General features: G+C 40.3%; 1 protein-coding gene across 3 annotated transcripts in view; it reads right to left on the bottom strand.

The window, feature by feature from the left end:
- Nucleotides 1–20,111, bottom strand: part of Ylpm1 (YLP motif containing 1) — a 72,822-nt gene that overhangs the window by 50,305 nt on the left and 2,406 nt on the right. For all 3 annotated transcript variants that reach the window (XR_013044418.1, XM_016001414.3, XM_006982842.4), the window contains exons 2-4: nucleotides 5,828–6,064; nucleotides 4,794–4,973; nucleotides 3,124–4,100 (exon numbers count right to left, since the gene is read on the bottom strand). Coding sequence is in view for 2 of the 3 variants with exons in the window: in XM_016001414.3 (XP_015856900.3) it covers nucleotides 3,124–4,100; nucleotides 4,794–4,973; nucleotides 5,828–6,064 (1,394 nt within the window). In the remaining variant the exon portion in view is untranslated. The remainder of the gene's footprint in view (nucleotides 1–3,123; nucleotides 4,101–4,793; nucleotides 4,974–5,827; nucleotides 6,065–20,111) is intronic.

The following is a 20,111-nucleotide window of genomic DNA, read 5'->3' as shown; positions in this document are numbered from 1 at the left end:
ATAACTAACTCCAGCTTCAGGGGATCTAATGCCTTCTTCTGGCATCCTTGGGCACCTGTATGCACGTTAATGTGCATATAAATCTAAATAAAATAAATATGTAAGTATAAATAAATCTTTAAAAAAATGTATGTTCATAATATGTAGAATTACGTTGTAAATAGGCCCATGATCCTTCAGGCCCTAAGTAAGTGTTCATTCTGAAGGAGTCTAACATATCACTGGCCCTTAAAAAAAAAACCACCAGGAAAAACCTAAAACCAAAACCAGTGATTGTGGAAATAATTTGAGTTTATATGTCTGGAAGAACAGAACAGGTAAGCTAAGGCAGTCAGACATAAGACAAGTTTTTAATCTGTAGTAACGCATAGAAAAAGAATAAAATAATCCATTCTGTGTTGCTCCACAGAGGCAGATCTGGAACCAGCAGGTAGATATTATGGAAACACATTTAGATTTAATGGTTAAAAACCTTTTCTAAATTACTCCCAATGTTTTATAAGCCAATGTTCCTTTACTAACATGCCAATATTAAAGCACAGCTCATCAACTTCTTGCCATAAAAAAATACAACGGACTTAAAAGTGGATCAGAAGGCTACAGACTCTAATCTCATCTCAATTAGAATAATTCTCTGGGGCAACACATTTATTTTTTTAATATTTGCATAGATCTTATCATTTATTTGTGCTGTGTATGCATGTGCAGGTACATGCAGTCACAGAATGCACATGGAGGTCAAGGTCAACCTGTGGGAATCAATTCTTTCCTATATTGCATAGGTTCTGGGGATGAAACTCTGGTCATCATGCTTGGTGGCAAGTACATTATCACTGAACATCTCACCAATACTGGTAATTCACCTATAATTACCCCAAATCTCAGCATTTTTTTTTTTACCTATTTACAGTCATGAAATCACTGAGATGATTTATATAATAAAGGTGATATATACAAGACCTATCACAACAAGCTAAATTATAACATGAACATGAGTTGCCCGAGAGGGACTACAACAGATAATTCCTAAAATTCTTCCAGCACTAAGATTATTAATTGTATCTTTGAAGTAAGAAAAAACTTAAAATAGGTCCTATTTGGTAGGCAAAGAAAGAAAACATGAGAGAAATCATGGGAGCTGGAAATACATTTTATGAGGTGGTGAGAGTACACTTTTTCTGATAACAAGTTGCTAAAAGGCCATGCTCAATCCAGGAGACAGACATTGAGTTCAAATCAACAAGACGAGCTATACTGCAAATAAATGTAGTCATGAACAGCATGAGTCTGACTGGCGGCATTCAGCACAGTGCTTAAGAGGGGTTTGCTTTGGGTAGTGACTTAGCTCTATTCTTCCAGTCCTGCAATTCTGACTTGGCAAGTTAGCTATCTGCTCAGCTCCAGGTTGTAGAGGGGGACGTGAAAAAACTCATCTAGCTTCACAAGTTATTCACAAGACTCCCTGAGATAAAAATGGATACAAATTTTCTAATATGGCTTCATAGCACATCGAGGAATTCATATTTATTACACTTAACTTCTTCTCAGCTTCAATTTTGGATGGAGTTTTGTTCATATTAGTTTCAGAATTGTAAATTGAGGAACAAACTAAAAAAGACATATTTTTGTTTTCTTTTGAGACAGGGTCTTATGTGGCCCAAGCTGTCTTCAAACATATTCTGCAGACAAGGACTAGCTTGAACATCTTACCCTCCTACCTCCACTTCTCAAATGCTGGGATAACAAGCAGTACCACCATACTTAGTTAATGTGCTGCTGGGGGTCAAACCCAGGGCTTTGAAAAGGTCAGGCAAGCGTTCCACCAACGGAGCTACAGACCCAGACCACATATTTTTGTTTTTAAATACTAAAGTAAGGCTGAAATTTAAAATGACCTTAATCTACTGATATCAAAACCAAGAACTAAGTAATATACAGATAAGTAGCAAAAAGCAAATTATAAAATATTCAGTATCATCTTGTATTTATGATATTTTAAATCGCCCAGTAATAGAATTAAATTATATACATTTTTCTACATGCTATGAATTTGGTTTAAGGAGTATGATATGCATTTCTTATATAATTTCTGAATGCGGAAAAAACAAACCTGATTAAAATATCGGCCAGCTGGATGTGGAGGTACACACCTTTAATTCCAGAACTTGGGAAGCAGAGGCAGGTAGATTTGAGTTCAAAGTCAGATTGCTCAACATAGCAAGTTCCAGGCCAGTCAGGGTTAATCTTGTCTCAAAAAACTTTTTCATAGAAAACTTGCCATACATGTCACTTTGGGAGAAAACTAGATTCTCCTAAGCTTGGAAACATGAATTGAACATGTTTGTTTTGAGAAAGACTTGATAATGTAGACCAAGCTTGCCTCACTATGTGGCCCGGGCATATGATCCCCTACCTCAGCTACTTTTTTAAAAATTACATTCTGTATGTATGTGAGTGCTCCTATGCCTCGGCCCATATGAGGACAACTCGCAGGAGTCAGTTCTCTCTATCCACTACGTGGATCTCAGAGATAGAACTCTGGCCATTAGGAGCAGGAACCTTTACAAAGCTCATGGCTTAGTCTCTTGAATACTAGGGTTACAGGCATACACCACCATGCCCTGCTGAATTTAATGCTTTTTAAGGAAAACTAAACAACTACTAATTTTTTTTTTCTTTTTAACTATATATGTGATCTAAAGAAAAGACAGACATCTCCCAAACTAAGGAAAATATAAGGTACTATGGTTGGGGGTGGTGGTGGTGGCAGGGATTCTGTAACTTTTGTCCTGCTCCAAGTACTGGGATTATAGAGTGTGCCACTATACCTAGCTTAAAATACTATTTATAAAGCTGAAAGTCAGTAAGAAGTGATCAGCATTACTCTAAAATATCTTCATTCTAGACTGTTCTAGCCACAGATAAGATAAAAAGTAGTTACACATCAAAAAACAGGGACATACAACCTAAGTTACATCAGGTTGAAGTAGCAAATAATACATTTTTAACTGTAAGCCACAAGTGTATATAAAAATACAAAGGAAAGACAAAAATTGTATAGATTAGTCTTTTGATTCCATTACAGCTTATGTAACATTAGCCAAAATAAGAAAGCTGACTTACCTGGGACCTCTTGGACCTTCCAAGAAATTGCTTCTAGGAGAATCTGGAGGCGGTCCAGCTGACCTCACTGGCATATCCTTAGTTGTAGTGACAGACTGGGATGGAGCAGCTGAAGGGTCGCCAAGTCCTTGCTCGGATGAGAATGAACTGAATGCCAGAGTAGCCTTGTTCAGAGGTTTGGAATTCACTTGTTCTGACTGAGGTGGAGGGTGAAAGGTTGAAGGTGGATTTGAACCAAAAGACATAGGTGAGGGATGCAGTGTTTGTAGAGACTTCTCTGGGATCTGTGAGTTTTGGGAACTGGAGGCTGGTGGAACTGGGATTGCTGTTAACTGAGGAGGCATCCCTTGTGGAACTCCAGGGGGAGGTATTCCTGGAGGAGGTGTGGCTGAGGATAACGGTGGCAGGGGCAGGACAGGCGGAGGTGCCCCAGAAGAGAGAGATGGTGGGGGGAGGACCGGTGGGGGCCCTGCAGAAGAGAGGGAAGGTGGGGGGAGGACCGGTGGGGGCCCTGCGGAAGAAAGAGACGGAGGCATGCCCGGTGGGGGCACAGAGGTTGGGAGAGAAGGTGGCATCACAGGTGGGGGCATGCCAGGTGGTGGTACGGAGGTCGGTAAAGCAGGGGGCATCACTGGGGGGGGCAATGATGGAGGTAATACTGGAGGGGGCATTGTTGGTAGAGGTGGAGGCATCTGGGAATACGGGACAAACGGAGGTGGCATTGACATGTTCCCCATATACTGGTTCTTCACATTCTGAAATGAATTGACTTTCTCCTGGAGATAGGTCTGAGTGGCTTTCATGTGTCCTTGCCATGTTTTCCACTGCTTCTCATACTCCTGAAGCTGATCTTTATGAGGATAGGAATGGAGCTGTTCCTCCCACAGCTGAAACTCTCGCTCCCATTCTTGGTAGAGATGTTGAAACTGTTGCTGCTGCATCTCATAATGTCGCAATTGCACATCTAGAGACATGGTCTACAAATAAGGGACAAAAATTCTTTCAAGACAGCCATGTGACAATCAGTTTCAACAATATTAACGAACCAAGAGTACATGAAGTTTAAGGAAATTAGAAACATTTCCAAAGGGGAAGATAAAATAGCTAGATCTTTTCAGCAATGATTGTTCTTCTTCCTTTGGGCTATTTAAATAATATCACACAACTGGAAAACTCAACCAAACCTTCAGGCAAATAGCTATCTCAGAAATGAGTATTCTTCAAGATTTTAGTGTTCCTAAGGACTAAGGATCATTTTAAAGATTTGAAAATTAAAAAAAAAAAAAAAAAAGACACTTATGGTATATTGCTTAGGGGTGTGTGTGTGTGTGTGTGTGTGTGTGTGTGTGTGTGTGTGTGTGTGTGTGTGGACGGCCTTGGGCCTTCTGGTAAGTCAGACGCTTCTGTTTTTTAGATATACCAGATTACTTTGCAGTTATGTGGAAATGAATCTTAAAAGTCTTAGCAGCAGTACTCTAAGAGACCCATTCTATCAAACACTCCCTCCTCAAGGGATTCAATCACAACACCTACCTTTTCCCATACCCTCAATAATATGAAACAGATACTTCTTTATCTATAGTTTTCATACTCAAATCTCTTTGAGGAGTAACAGATCCTTTACTCATTCTTAAGACAGCTTCCTACGAGCTTATTTTGGAAACACTCACCTGTATATGTGGTGAATGCTGGATGACTTGCTGGTACTGCTGCAGGATCTGCTGTAACTGAGTATGCTTCTGCATTATTCCCTGATACTGAAAGCCAACTCGATGTTGCTGGTGCTGTTGCCAGTGTGCTGCTGCAGCCTGCAACTGTTTTAACCTAGCATCCTCTTCTGGGTCTTCAGACTAAAGGTAAGAGAAAACACAAATTTTTCTAAGTCATAAAATAGCACCCAAATCAATCAAGTCCATAATCCCAATGACCCAGGCCGACTACAAAAAGTTATCCTATATTTAGACAAAATACAAAGCCCTATCTACAGTTACTATGGATGACAGGAAAAAGGAGTTTAAATGCCACAATCTTCACTAGAATAATAATTTCATTCTTCTTAAACAGGATAACCATTTCCCCAGCAGGGAGTGAATCTACAATTATAGTACTTTCCAACATATGAGAGAGAAACCCCTCCTTCCTTCCCTCTCCCCTTTCTCTTCCTGTCACACTTCACCAGAGAACTACAATATAACTGTAGTTCAACAAAGTTGTGAGAACAACATTTGGACTAATGTGGGAACTCTCCACACCACAAGACACTATGCTTTATGAGACAAAGATGGTCATTTTTAATGCTTCAACAACTTTAAGACAGCTACTACCTGAATATATCCATTCTGCAGATGAGTAAATCAGTACAGAATGATTAGCCAGCCTGTCCAGAGTCACCACTGTTAAGTGGCAGTGTTTGGGCAGTTGACTCTAAAAGCTAAAGATCTAAACTATTGCCCTATACCGTAATCATGAATACACCTGGGCATCTTTCTTTTGTGCTGAGATACTCCATTCAAAAGAGTATCTAATTCTTCACTTACAGTCAACCTCCCCAAAATCTCTGCTAACCCTGATGAGCTGACATCTGATTACTTCAAAAGTGGAATTTTACAGGTACCTGAACACATGAAAATATGTCCATTTATGACAAGTGTTCATAAACAAACCAGACAAAACTCAGATGACTGAATAAACACTACACAATCACCTGGGGTTCCTCAGGTGGGAGTGGCGGTGGTGCCTCTTCATTTGGAGGTGGTAATGGGGGCTCTTCGGCTGAAAGAGGCTCTGACGTTTGACTGGCAGCAGGCACTGGAACGTCTTCTTTTATGGTTTCTGGTGCATCCTTTGCTGTGACTGGACCCCTTTTGTGTCCTGGGAAATGTACTTTTGTCCTCTGCTGCAAACTAAGCAGATGCTGTCGATACCAATACTGTTGCTGTTCCTACAACACAAGCCATTTTTAAGAATTTTATTTTATTTATTCCATGTGTGTATTTGTGTGTGAGAATAAGCTTGCCACAGTGTGTGGAAGTCAGAGGATGTAGGTCCCAGGGGATACAATTGAGGTCATCAAGCTTGACAACAGAGCACCTTCCCTGCCGAGCCATCTCCCTGGCTCATTTTAAAGAATGTTCATCGATAATCCAGAGCTACATTCATACGTGTTCATGTATCTAATGGAAAAACAAACAAAGCTGGACTGAAGAAGGCAAGTTAACAAGATAGAGAAAATTTTACATCCTTCCCCCAAATTTGTAAATTTAAATGAAACCATACATCCTAGTTAAGCATGCTTCTGGTTTTTCCCCTTCGATACTAAGTACAGAGCCCACGGTTTTATGCAGGGCAGGCAAGTGTTCTACCACTAAGCAACAGACGCAGATCTCATCTTACTCTTTTAGACAGACTCCCAGTCAATTGTCCAGATTGGCTTTGAACTTCGTCTGTAGCTCCAGCAGCTCTGGCACTCATGATATTCCCAGCCCATCCCAGCCACAGTCTCCTGAGCAGCTGAGATTATAGGCCAGTACCCAGCTAACACATACTTAAAAACAACAACAAGAAAAAACATGTTTCTGGAGGCTTGAGCAATTACGAGGACCGGGTTCAGTTCCCAGAACCCACACGGCGGCTCACAACCGTCTCTAACTCCAGCTTCAGGGGATCTGACGCCCTGTTCTGACCTCCCTTCGCACCAGGCACACACATGGCACACATACATCCAGGCAAACGACTGATACAAATCAAATAAATAAATCTAAAACAATAAAAAACAAAGCAACGCCCCCCCCCCCCATCCTTCTGAGGCTGGGTATAGTGGCATACACCTTAAATCCCAGGGACCAGAGTTTGTGTCAGGCTGATGTCTGTGAGTCTGGGGCTAGCTAGAACCAGAGTCAAGACCCTGTCTTGAAAAGAATGGGCATCTGTCAGTATGCACAGCTACTTGTTTGTCATCTGCCTTTAGTTTGCTGGGATTTACTCACAGGAATCTTCTACTTAAATAAAAACCATGCCATTTTAGTCTTTACTTTTCTCCAAATACCTATTTCTTTTAAACACACTGTATCACCAGTCTATTTATGCTCAGATATATACTATACATGAAAATATGTTTTTTAAACTTTTTATTTATTTCAAAGTTTCTGATTTATTGTCCAAATTATACTGTAATTTAATTTTCTAGAAGAGACTATTTTGTCTTTTATTTTATTTACTTGTTTGTTTGTTTATTTTTTGGTTTTTCAAGACAGTTTCTAGGTGTAATAGCCCTAGCTGTCCTGGAACTTGCTTTGTAGACCAGGCTGGCCACGAACTCACAGAATCCACCTGCCTCTGCCTCCTGAGTGCTGGGATTAAAGATGTAGAACACCATACCCAGTTCATCTTTTATTTATTATTTTTTTTTGAGACAGGGTCTCTCATTGAACCTGAACCTTTTCCACTAGACTGGTTGGCCAGCTATCACCTGCCTCCACTGTCCATCACTAAAGTTACAGGCAAGAGCAAAAGCACCTGGCTTTTACATGGGTGCTGGGGTCTGAACTCGGGTCTTCGTGCTTCCCAGAAGGCTCTTTGCCCTCATCTCTAACTTCTTTAAAGTACAATGAGACCTTCGGCATAGAGAAAACAGTTTGCTATGCAAAATGAAGACCTGAGTTTGGATTCCTAGAACCCACAAAAAAGGCAGGCATTGTGGTGCTGGTCTGTAACCTTAATGCTGGAAGGCAGAGACAGGAGGATCCCTGGAAGTTCACTGGCATGTCAGTGTAATGAAAATTTCCAGCTCTAGGTTCAGTGAGAAACCCTGTCTCAAAAAAAAAAAAAAAAAAAAAAAAAAAAAATCCCAATATGCCTCTGCATGCATGCACATACACACAGAAACAGAGAAAATAAAAATTCTCGGTATTTGTAGATTCTGTATATGTGAATTTGCTGATCTGCTAAAATTTTTTCCAGCTCCAATAATAATACCTAATAAGCTTTCCCAGTCATTTATAAACAGGTGAGTAACAGTGAAAAACCTGAGTGGCCTGACAGGTGTATTCCCAACTGAGGTAGAACAAGGTGGTATTCTGCCTTCTGGTCTTTTTCACAGTGTAGTTAGCACCAGAAATTCCAACAAATTTGTGTTAGTTATTTTTCCATTTAAAATACCCCCGCCCTATTAACTGAAAGAGTGTTGGCAGGTGGACCAGCCAAGCCTGGTCTACAGTGAGACCCTGTCTCAAAAAACCAACCAACCAACCAACCAACCAACCAACCAACCAACCAACCAACCAACCAACATAAATAAATAAAAGAACAAAGCTCCCCAGTCATAATATGGAAGTGCTGTCCAGCCTTCCTAAGAAAGCTGTGATTGCCCTTAGAAAGAAAAGGTTATGTTCCATAAATTTCATTCAAGTAAGCACTACTGTTTACCAAGAGCTGAATGCTAATGAATCAACAATATCTACAAAATAAAGTGTCTTTAAAGGGAAAACACATATACATGGTTATATGTTGAAGAAAATATGCTCAGAAGTTCAGATTCATCTGTATTTTTCTTACAACAAAGGTTCAACATTCATTAATTCAGTGCTTGTGGTGACTTTAACTAATTAATTAAAATTAACTTTTAAAAAATCCCATGGTTACAAGGCTACCTAAGGAAACAGAGAGGCTGTCATGACAACACACTGTGTGTGAAGGTATAAACTGTAATGCCAGCACTCTAGATAACAGGAAGGCAGGAGCCCAAAGTAATCCTCACCTACACAGTTGGGTAGAGGCCAGCCTGCGCTATATGGGACTCTGTCTCAAAAATTTTTTTTCATAATCTGAAATTCACTAAACAACTACCCTGTATACTTTTATGATTAACATTAGTACATATTCGCCCTATCATTTTAAGGAAGATTTTTATGAAAGAGATGTTGAATATCAAGCAAGCCAGAATTACATGGTAAAACACTGTCTCAAAAAAAAAAAAGGGCACAATCTGCCTACCAATGGTTAAAAAACAGGCTCCAGAAAAACTGATAAATTCTTAAAATATGCTTATCAAAAGATTAAAAATGATAGGTAATGTTGATGTAAAAATGTGTCACAAAATTGTAGGATCAAGAGCCAGGGTGGTGGCCCACACTTTTAATCTCAACCCTCAGGAGGCAGAAGAAGGCCTGAGTGTGAGACCAGCTTCGTGTACAAAGTGAATTCCAGGACTGCCAGCAATATACAGAAAGACCATGTCTCAAAAAATCATAAACAAACATTTAAAAAATATTTATATGCACACAGGATCGAAACCCAATCTAGCAGAGTGTGGTAGTGCATGCCTTTAATTTTAGCATCTAGGAGTCAGAGGCAGAAAGATCTCTGAGTGAGTTTAAGGGGAGTCAGGTCTACATGTGAAGTTCCAGGCCTCTCTGTGACACACTGAGACTCTGTGGGGTCAGGTCTACATGTGAAGTTCCAGGCCTCTCCGTGGTCTCAGAGGGGAAAAAACACAACCCAACCTTCGGTAGTGATGGTGGTGGGGGTGTTGCCACAGGCTTTTAATCCCAGCACTCAGGAGGCAGAGGCAGACAGATCTCTGTGAATGAGGCCAGCCTGGTCTACAGAGTGAGTTCCAGGACAGTCAGGGCTACAGAGAAACCTTGTCTTGAAAACAAACAAACAAACAAACAAAACCTCAATTAATACTTTATTCTTTGTTCATTCTAAAACTCAGATACAATTTCAATTTATAAAACCTAATACAAACAATCTATTGTTATAATTTTGAGCTTTATTTCTCTAGATTGAACCAGAATACATTTTTTTTTTCTTTTTTGGTTGTTTTGAGACACAGCCTCACTATGCAACCCTGGCTGTACTGGAACTTCCTGTGTAGACCAGGTTGGCTTTGACCTCAGAGATCCACCTGTCTATTTTCTGAGTACCACAATTAAAGGTGTGTGCTACCACATCCAACTATCAGATATTTTTTTTTCTTTTTCTAATAAACTTTTGTTCTCTGTGTCAATGGGTTAATTTTACATGCTCATTTTTTTTTTGACAGGCTCTCTACATAGGCCTAGCTATCTTGGAACTCAACAGAGAAAGAGATCTACCAGCTTCTGCTTCCCAGTGCTAGGATTAAAGGTGTGCACCACCATGCCTGGCTACATGTTCACTTTCTAATCCAATTATCTTGGAAGAACAATAGTTCCTATATTGTTAATATTTTATTGTATAATGTCTCCCAATTTTCTATATGCAAAGAGATGTATAAGATATATATAATATATATTCCCCCCAACTAGACTGATTTGTTATCTGTTCACTCACACAGTATAATTTTCTTGGGGAAAAGATATTTATTTATTTTTTGTTTTGTTTTGTTTTTCTTTTGAGACAAGGTCTCACTGTGTGGCTTTGATTGGCCTAGAACTCATTGCATAGATCAGGCTATCCTTGAACTCACAAAGATCTGCCTGCCTCTGTTTCCTAAGTGCTAGGATTAAAGGCATGTGCCATGTCCAAATCTTCTGCTATTTTTATCTAGTCTTCTAACTTCAGCAAAGTGCTAGAGCACATAATGGGATATCAGTAAATGATACTGAGATACTGATGGCCATAAGCCATATTTGACCTGAAACTTTTCTAATTTATTGGCAAGAATAAATCCACTCTCACTAACTCTATTTTGGCTCTTATTATCATACAGATAAGCCTCAGTTCCCAGAACAAGATTATTTTTACTAGTCAGCATTAAAAAAGTGTGGTGGCATACACCTTTAACCCAGAGTTTGGTAGACAAAGGCAGGCAGTGAGTTCCAGGCCACTCTGACCTGCATACCCCAGTCCAGGCCAGCCAAAGCTACATAGTGAGACCCTGTCTCAAAATACTACTACTAATACAAAATAAAATAAAACTCACTAATAAGTCGGGCATGGTGGCACATGCCTTTAATGCCAGCACTCAGCAGGCAGAGGCAGGTGGATCTCTTGAGTTCCAGAGTTCTAGGACAAGCCACAGCTGTTACATAGAGAAACTCTGTCTTGAAAAACAAATAAACAAAACAAAAAAACAAAAAACAAACAAAAAAAACCTCAGCAATATTGTAATATTAAGTCATTTCAGCCAGGTATGGTAACAAATGCACTTGGGAGACAGAGACAAAAAGATCAGGAATTCAAGGTCATCTTTACTACATAGTAAGTTCAATACCAGCATAAGCTATATGAATCCTTATTTCAGAAAAACAAGAGAAAGAAAAAAGAAGTCAGTTTCCTCTATTTAAGAAAATACTGGCTGGTGGTAATGGAGCACGCCTTCAATCCCAGCACTCAGGAGGCAGAGGGGAAGGATCTCTGTAAGTTCGAGGCCAGCCTGGGCTACAGAGTGAGATCCAGGACAGGCTCCAAAACTACACAGAGGAAAAAAAAAGAAAAGAAAAGAAAATACTGAAAATATAAATCGGTTCATCGTTCACCTTAAAAAACAAATTCAGGGACTTTTAATGTAGCTCATCAGTTGACAGAGTATTTGCTTGCCAAGTATATATTAAGTTCTGAGTTTTATTTCCAGCATGGAATAAAACCAAGAGGGTACATGCCTATGACCTTAGCACTCAGGAAGTGGAGGCAGGAGGATATGAAGTTCAAGGTCATGAGACAGTAAATAGGGTAAAGGTGCTTCCTGAGCAAAAGCCTAGTTACTTAAGTTTGATCCCAGGAACCTGCATATAACAGAAGGAGAGAACTGGCTCCACTAAAGTCTTTCAACTTCCACACGCACATAGCACATGTGCCCATATCCAGGCACACATACACAGACACAAGTTCAAGGTCATATGTTCAAGCTTAATAGCCAGTTCAAGGCTAGACAGGTCTACATGGAGAATCTTGGAACAAATGGGGGATGGGGAGCTAGAGAGAGTGCTAGTGGTTAAGAGTACTAGTTACTCTTCCAGAAGACCTGGATTCAGTTCCCAGCACCCACATGGTGGCCCATAACCATCTATAACTCCAGTTCCAAGGTTTCTGATACTCTCTTCTGGCTTCTATGAACACCTGGCATGCACATGGTTCACAGACATACATGCAGCCAAAATATCCATACACATAAAATAATATTTTTTTAAAAAGGACAAAGAGATGAAAAAGCAAAGCAACTGAAACCAAGGACACTCTTCATTTTTATTTGAGAGAAGTTGGCCTCAAACTCTTTCCCGTCTCCTGATATTGGCATTGGAGCCTGGGCTGCCATGTGTGGCTATTTCAGTTGCTTAGAGCATCACAAAAAGACACAAAGATGAGCTGGGCAGTGGTGGCATGCACCTTTAATCCCAGCACTAGAGGCAGGTGGATCTCTGTGAGTTCGAGGCCATCCAGGTCTACAGAGTGAGTTCCAGGACAGCCAAGGCTATATACAGAGAAACCCTGTCTCGAAAAACCAAAAAAGACACAAAGATGCCAACTCTTTCACAAGTTAAAAGATAGTAGCTATAAACAGGAAGGTTTATAGATATAATCACTGCATCCCCTGTGATATGTGTGTGTGTGTATGTGTGTGTGTGTGTGTGTGTGTGTGTGTGTGTGTGTGTGTGTGTGTGTGTTAGCCAGGAGTTAATGTCAGATACCTTATTCAATCTTTCTCCACTTTATTTTTGAAACAGGGTCTCTCACTGAACCTGGAGCAAGCCAATTCTACCTAAGCTGTGTTTGGTTGGCTGGCTAGCAAGCCTGGGATCTTCCTATAGATTCTGACTCTTCAGTATCTGCTTAGATTACTGGTATCCACCACATTGGCTTTTATATGGATGCTGCAAAAAAGGTCCTCATGCTTTATCTACTAATCCATCTGCCCATGGCACAGGTCTAGATTCTTGAATAAAGAATCCAACCTCTTCTTATGCCTCCCATCTTGATCTTAGATCCAACCCAGTATATAAGCCTTGTTAGGTTTGTTGTTGCTTCACTGACAGTATGCTTTGTAGGTAATTTTCTATTTATTATGAACCCTATAAGCAAAAAACAAAACTAATTCAGTCTTACCATTAGGCTTCAGCATGTTTCTGAAACTCTATAATGAGTAAGGTTGACATGTCAGAAATGTCCTCAGTGACCTCAAGAGAAAGAAGAGCGATTATCTCTCTTTTAGAAAGGAAAAGGCATGTCTGAACTTGCTAACAATAGCCAGTTGTTCTGAATGTCCCAACATATAAGATAATTTCATATCTTATGGGATGTTGGTTTACAGATGGAAAAAAATAATAGCATATATTACTTTTATGAGACTGGATGGGGGCCAGAACGATGATGGTTCAGCAAATAAAGCACTTCCTGTGGAAACACAAAGGCCTGCATTTTGATTCCCAGCACCCATGTAAATACAGATGGGCATGATAACTCACCTATGATCCCAGCACTTGAGAAACAAAGAGCAAGCTAGGTACTAGACCAGCCAAATCAGAGAGTTCTGGGTTCAGTAAGAGATCCTGCCTCTATATAGATATGTTGTGGACAACAACTGAAGAAGACACCCAACTGCTAGCCTCCACAGCACATGAACACATGTGCACACACACTACCACGACCACCATTCAACACAAAGAGACTCAATGAAGGGATCTGAGACATAAAGAACTCTAGAGCTATTCGCCACAAATATTGTTACTAATAAAGACACTAATTTATTCAGGCAGCACTTACTGACTACCTGCTACTGGCACAGGAATAAAACCGAGGACTAAATGATTTTGTAGGAAAGGATATGTTACAAAGTGTGTCCGTATGCAGCATTTTAAAGACTAGTACTATAAAGTTACTATCTCTGTCTAGGTTATTACCAACGTCTGAAATAATGACTATTGTCTGTATAGATCTTAAAATTAGGGGAGAAAAATCTGCATATTCAATCAGATATCTACTTTTGAAAATGATTTAAAATGACCATTTTTAATATCATTAAGGTTCACATTCTCCCTTAGGAACTAAGATCACCAGGTAAATTTAGTTTCCATTTTTAAGAAGAATGCTCCTCTACTTCATCACTTTCTCCAGTTCCTGCCCTCATTTTCTCTTGCTGCCCTTGAGTTAAAACTTCTTGAAAGAATGGTCTATACTCACCATCCCCATCCTCACCTTCCATCACTCCTCAAATCAATGCAATATGGCTTCAGTCACTATGAAACTGCTCCTGCCAAGGTCAACAATAACCTACATGTCAGTAAGGGGAAAAGATAAACTCAAAATCTTTATTTTGCTTGACCTCTTGGCAGTACTTGACACATTTGGCTACTCTTTGCTCCAGGAAGTGTGTCCTTTCACAATCTCTATCACTGCTGTCTTGATTTTCTATCTACCTCATTTGGTCTTTCCTCCACCGGTTATTTGGATTGTGTGATTCTGAGGCTAGCAACAATGTTCTTTAACCTCCATTCTTCGTCTACACACACACACACACACACACACACACACACACACACACACACACACACACACACCCCAGAGGAGCTTATCTATTACTATATCTTATAATAAGAATATAACTTAGGTAAGTGGTGCTAGTAACCACTCAGCAGCTCACCCCTCAGCCCACAAATCCTTGATGCCTCTCCTTGCTATGACCACTCGAGTAATCTCCAACTGGATGGATTCTAGCAGCTAAACATGTCTTCAGTCTTCCCACTTCTTTTCATCTCCACTAGTACCATCCATATCCAAACCATTATTATCTCTTGCCTGGATTACTTAGCAATTTTTTATCCTAACTCGTTCTTTTGTTCCTCAATTTCCCTCTCCACACTGAAACCAGGGCAAGCTTTCAAAAACGCTAACCCGGGGCTATAGAGAGGCTCAGCAGTTGTTGCGCTTGCAGAGGACCTGGGTTCAGTTTTCAGCACCCACATGATGACCAACAACTACGGGTAACTCCAGTTCTAAAGAATCTGACGTCCAGTTCTGGCCTCTGCAGGCTGTACATGCATGTGATACACAGGCGTGAAGACAAAACACCTATACACATAAAAATAAAATAAATCTGTTTTTAAAATGGCAGAGCTAGAGGGATAACTCAGTGGTTAAGAGCACTGGCTGCTCTTGCAGTGGAACCAGGTTCAGTTCCTAGCACCCACATGATGGCTTACAACCATCTAAACTCCAGGTACAGGAAATCTGATGCCCTCTTCTGGCTCCACAGGAGCCAAGCATACAGGTGGTGCACACATACACACGCAGCCAAAACATCTGTACACATAAAATAAAAATTCATTTTAAAAAGCTCTAAATGCCAATCTAGAATGGGCGGTGCAGCTCAGTGGTACAGTGCCTGCCTATCATGTCTATGCACCACTAAAATGAAATAATCATTGCATCACACTTGCCTATATAAAATCCCTCAATGGCTAAACAGTGTCTTTGAAATAAAATCTTCAAAGTGTTTCCCCCTATCTATTACATGCCTTCTGAACCTGTGCTATCAGAAATCCTTACTAAACTTGTTTTTGGATAATTCCTGCCTACTTCTTAGATTTCACTTATATGCCTTTTTTTTTTTTTTTTTTTTTTTAAAGACAGGATCTCATGAAGCCCAAGCTGGCCTCAAGCTCTCTATGTTGCAGAAACTATCCTTGAACTCTGATCCTCCTGATTACTAAAGAAAGGGGTATGCCACCAGGCCTAATTAAGTATTACTTTATAAAGGTGGTCTCTTTAGCTAGGCTAGAGCTCCCAGACACAGTCAGTTACTTAAAAGATATCTGTTCTTCATTTCCAATGTGTACAAAGCACTGTGAATACAATAGCATGAATGTTTGTTAGCATACGACTGAAATTCCAATTCTCAAGAAGACAGAAGGATCTAGAGTTCACTGTCTCAAAAACATCAAAATAACAATAATAAAAAAAATTTTTTTGGTTTTGTTTTTCTTTTTATCTTTCTTTCTTTTAATACTGAATGCGGTGGTTTGGTTTTTCAACGCAGGGTTTCTGAGTAGGCCTGGCTGTCCTGGAATCACTTTGTAGACCAGGTTGGCCTCGAACCCAGAGGTCTATCTGCCTCTGCCTCCCAAGTGCTGGGATTAAAGGCATGCCACTCACTACTGCCAGGCAATAAAAACTTTTAAACCTCACCTTTTCTAGTTTCTTATAGAATAGTCTAGTTATTTTATACGTTATAATCCCACGGCACCCTCTATTTCTCTTTACTTATTAGAATAAAAACCCACTGACACCAAGTACCATGTCTATATTGTTTACCATTTTATCTAGAGTACTAAGCACACTATTTCACATTAAACGACACCTCTATAAACTATACTCAATGTCAACACTTTACATGAGTTATTTGGAGAATGAAAGAAATAAAACCACAACTCATTAAAAAGACTATACATCATAACTACTCAACCTATTAACACAGAAAAGTTAATTCTTCAGAAAGAATAGTCCATTAAATCATCAATGCTTTACTCTGGTATCTAGAAAATAAATGGGAAAACAGCAGTGTTTGTTCTTATACTAACTGTATTTCCAATCAAATAGCTCTAGTTCACAAGTGAAAGTTTTCTTCACATAATTCACTACACTAAGTTAAGAAGAAACTGCAGAGGGAATTTAAAATTCCACCACTGAAAACTCCAGGGAAACAACAGATTCATGTGGAGACTATCAATGGGTGAGTCACTAGATGAAACACTAGATGCTAGACTGACAGAAGCTTCACAGTGAGGGACCAGACTGTCCCCACCTAAACATTGATCAAGCTCGGCATCAGAACACTGCGACAACCAGGCCCTCGAGATGGGTACAAATACACATTACACAACACCTATGTACTACACTCCGCAAATAACAATTTTGAACTTCAGTCTACTTACTGTTTTGGAGATAATTTATAAAAAAAGAAATAGAAGACTCAGATCAGGTAAAATGACACAATAAGACAGAAGAAGCAGCAGAATGTAGGATGTTCTAGAGGATGACAATTTTTTCCCTCAAATTCAGGGGCACATGGTTTAAAAAAAAAGGAAACCTTGATCTAGATCAGGGGTTCTCAAAGAAGAATGGCTCTTCCCTCTAGAACTTACGGTGATGTATCTCAAGATGTCTAAGACCATTTCTGGCTCTCAAAACTGGGAGGCTACTACCGGCATCGAGGAGCCATTGTTAGAGAGATCAGTAACCATCCCGCAATGAACAGGACACACATCTCTCAACCAAAAGGCCCCCCGATGTTTATAGTGCTGAGACTGAGAAACCCTAATCTATACAGTAAGGATCTCTATTTATCCTATGTTGGATCTTAATTTGAACAAATCAACAAAATATAACTGAGACAATTTGGAGAAATTTAACAAGGAATTCCTTTGAATTCTGCTGGAATGAGAGACGGAAATCTAAAGGGACTAAGTGTTAGATGGTATAAAAAGACTTACACTTTTATAATTTGCTTAACCTAAAAAAGGTCTTGGGCTAGGCAGTGGGGGCACACGCCTTTAATCCCAACACCTGGGAGGCAGAGCCAGATGGATCTCTGTGAGTTCAAGGCCAGCCTGGTCTACAGAGGGAGCTCCAGGACAGCCACCAAAACTACATAGAGAAACTCAGCTATGAAAAACAAACAAACAAACAAACAAACAAACGGTTTTGGCCCAGCACGGTGATGCATGACTTTAAAATAAACAGAAGCAGACAAATCTCTGTAAGTTGGAAACCAGCCTAGTCCTCATAGCAAGTTCCATGTCTGCCAACGCTAAAGTGAGGCTCTGTTTTATTTTTTAAGAAATGAAAGGTTGCCCCCACCCCCTTCTTTTCTTTCTTTTTAAAGCTAGGTACCTGAGGCTCAGCAGGTAAAAGTGCTTGCTGCCAAGACTGAAGACCTTCGAGAGAGCCAGACACCCACAACGTGTCCACTGATCTCCACATGCACACAGCAGCACACCTGCACCCCTCCATCCCTGCCACATATACACAATAAATAAATACAATGTAATGTTTTTGCTGGGCAATAGTGGCTCACGCCTTTAATCCCAGCACTTGAGAGGCAGAGGCAGGTGGATCTCTGTGAGTTCAAGAACAGTTTGGTCTGCAAAGCAGGTTCCCAGCACAGTCAGGGCTGTTACATAGAGAAACCCTGTCTCAAAACAACAACAACAAACCAATCAACCAATCAACCAATCAACCAATCAATCAATCAATCAATAAATAAATAAAATGTAGAAACACAGGAGATGAGGATGTAGCTTTGTAGCAGAATACTCAATCAGCATGCACAAAGCCTTAGGGCTTGATCCCAGTATGAAGAAAAAATGATTAAATGGCCTAAGATGTAAGATTTACTTTAAAATGTTTTAAAGACTACATCAAAATTGTAATAGCTATTTAAATGAGGGGTATTCATGATATTTTCTCTACTTAATGTTTAAATCTTTCACCATAAAACAAAATTTTAGGGGCAGCAGGTAAAAGCACATAACAAGTCATCCTAATGACCTAAGTTCAAATCCCTTGAGCCCCAGCTAACTCCCCAAAACTCCTCTCATCTCCTGACCTCCATATGCACACTGTGGCATGTACAGATCCACACTCACATCATATACAATAGTAATAAATTTAATGGCATGCCAGGCAGTGGTGGCGCTCGCCTTTAATCCCAGCACTCAGGAGGCAGAGCCAGGCGGATCTCCGTGAGTTAGAGGCCAGCCTGGTCTACAAAGGAGATCCAGGACTGGCACCAACACTACACAGAGAAACCCTGTCTTTAAAAAATCCAACAAAACAAAACAACCCCCCTCCCAAAATGACATTTTCCAACAATAAAGTATGAATGGAAAATATTCAGAAACATACAATGTTTATCACCTAATAAACCAAGTATCTCTCTCTCTCTTTGTTTTTTTGTTTTTTGTTTTTTTGAGGGTTTCTCTGCATAGCCTTGGCTATCCTAGAACTCATGCGTAGACCAGGCTGGCCTTGAACTCAGAGATACACCTGACTCTGCCTCCCGAGTGCTGGGATTAAAGGCGTGCATCACCACCCAGCATGATAACTATTGAATTTTACTCAACAAATCTTTATAGTGGGTCTACAAATTGGAAGGCACTGTCCCAGGTGCTGCAGAGGACTAAGATAAGCACAGCAAAGGCCTTATAATTTGAAAGACTGAACCAAATCACATGGCTTATAGAGACTCTGAATTTTGAGATGTGCCTTGGAAGTATTCAATTTAAAGGGAAGAGAAAAGTTAAGGACATTGGGATAAACTCCATAGAGTTAAGAAAGCCAAGGACATGCAAAACACCCCACTCCCTGCACCCCAGGCCGGCTTTGAACTTACTTTGTAGCCTGGATGGCCTTGAACTCCTGATCCTCCTGGCCTTTCCCTCCTGAGCACTAGAATTTCAGTTTATGCAGTGCTAGGAATATAATCCAGGGCTTCAAGAATGCTAAGCAAGCATTCAACCAAATGAATTCTAGCCCTAACCAACGACAAGGCCCTTCTAGACCTGGTCTACACCCAGACCTCAAACTTTGCCCTTCCATTACTTCCTGTCACTCAGCAAGAATCAGAAGCACCGAATGTCACAGCATTGACAGAAGTTCATTTCAGATGAGGCAGAAAGCCAAAAGCAGTGTTCACAGTAAGTACTTAGGTTAAATCTGACATGCACACAGGGCTGGAGGTGTAGCTGAATGGCAGAGCACTTGACTAGCATGCCTAAGGCATTGAGTCCAATCCCAACACACAACAACACACCAAATAGACAGGCTGGTCGACGATATATTATATAGCCCAGGCTGGCTCAAACTTGGAACCCTTCTGCCTCAATATTCCAAGTACTAGGATTACAGATCTGTGCCACTGTGTCTAGCAAGAAAGTGGAAATTCTATCCCTAAGGGGGCAATGTGGAAGAACCAACTGAGAGCTAGTACAGTTTGATTTAAGACAGTAAACCCACGCATCCTACTGTTCTATCAGTGTCCCCTAGGCGGAGCTTGTAGCTCTTCAATACCA

The sequence above is a fragment of the Peromyscus maniculatus genome, chromosome 14, assembly GCF_049852395.1.
Source record: "Peromyscus maniculatus bairdii isolate BWxNUB_F1_BW_parent chromosome 14, HU_Pman_BW_mat_3.1, whole genome shotgun sequence".
In the NCBI taxonomy this organism is placed as follows: domain Eukaryota; kingdom Metazoa; phylum Chordata; class Mammalia; order Rodentia; family Cricetidae; genus Peromyscus; species Peromyscus maniculatus.
Note: the sequence above shows the minus strand (reverse complement) of the source record. Positions and strands in the feature narration are given on the sequence as shown.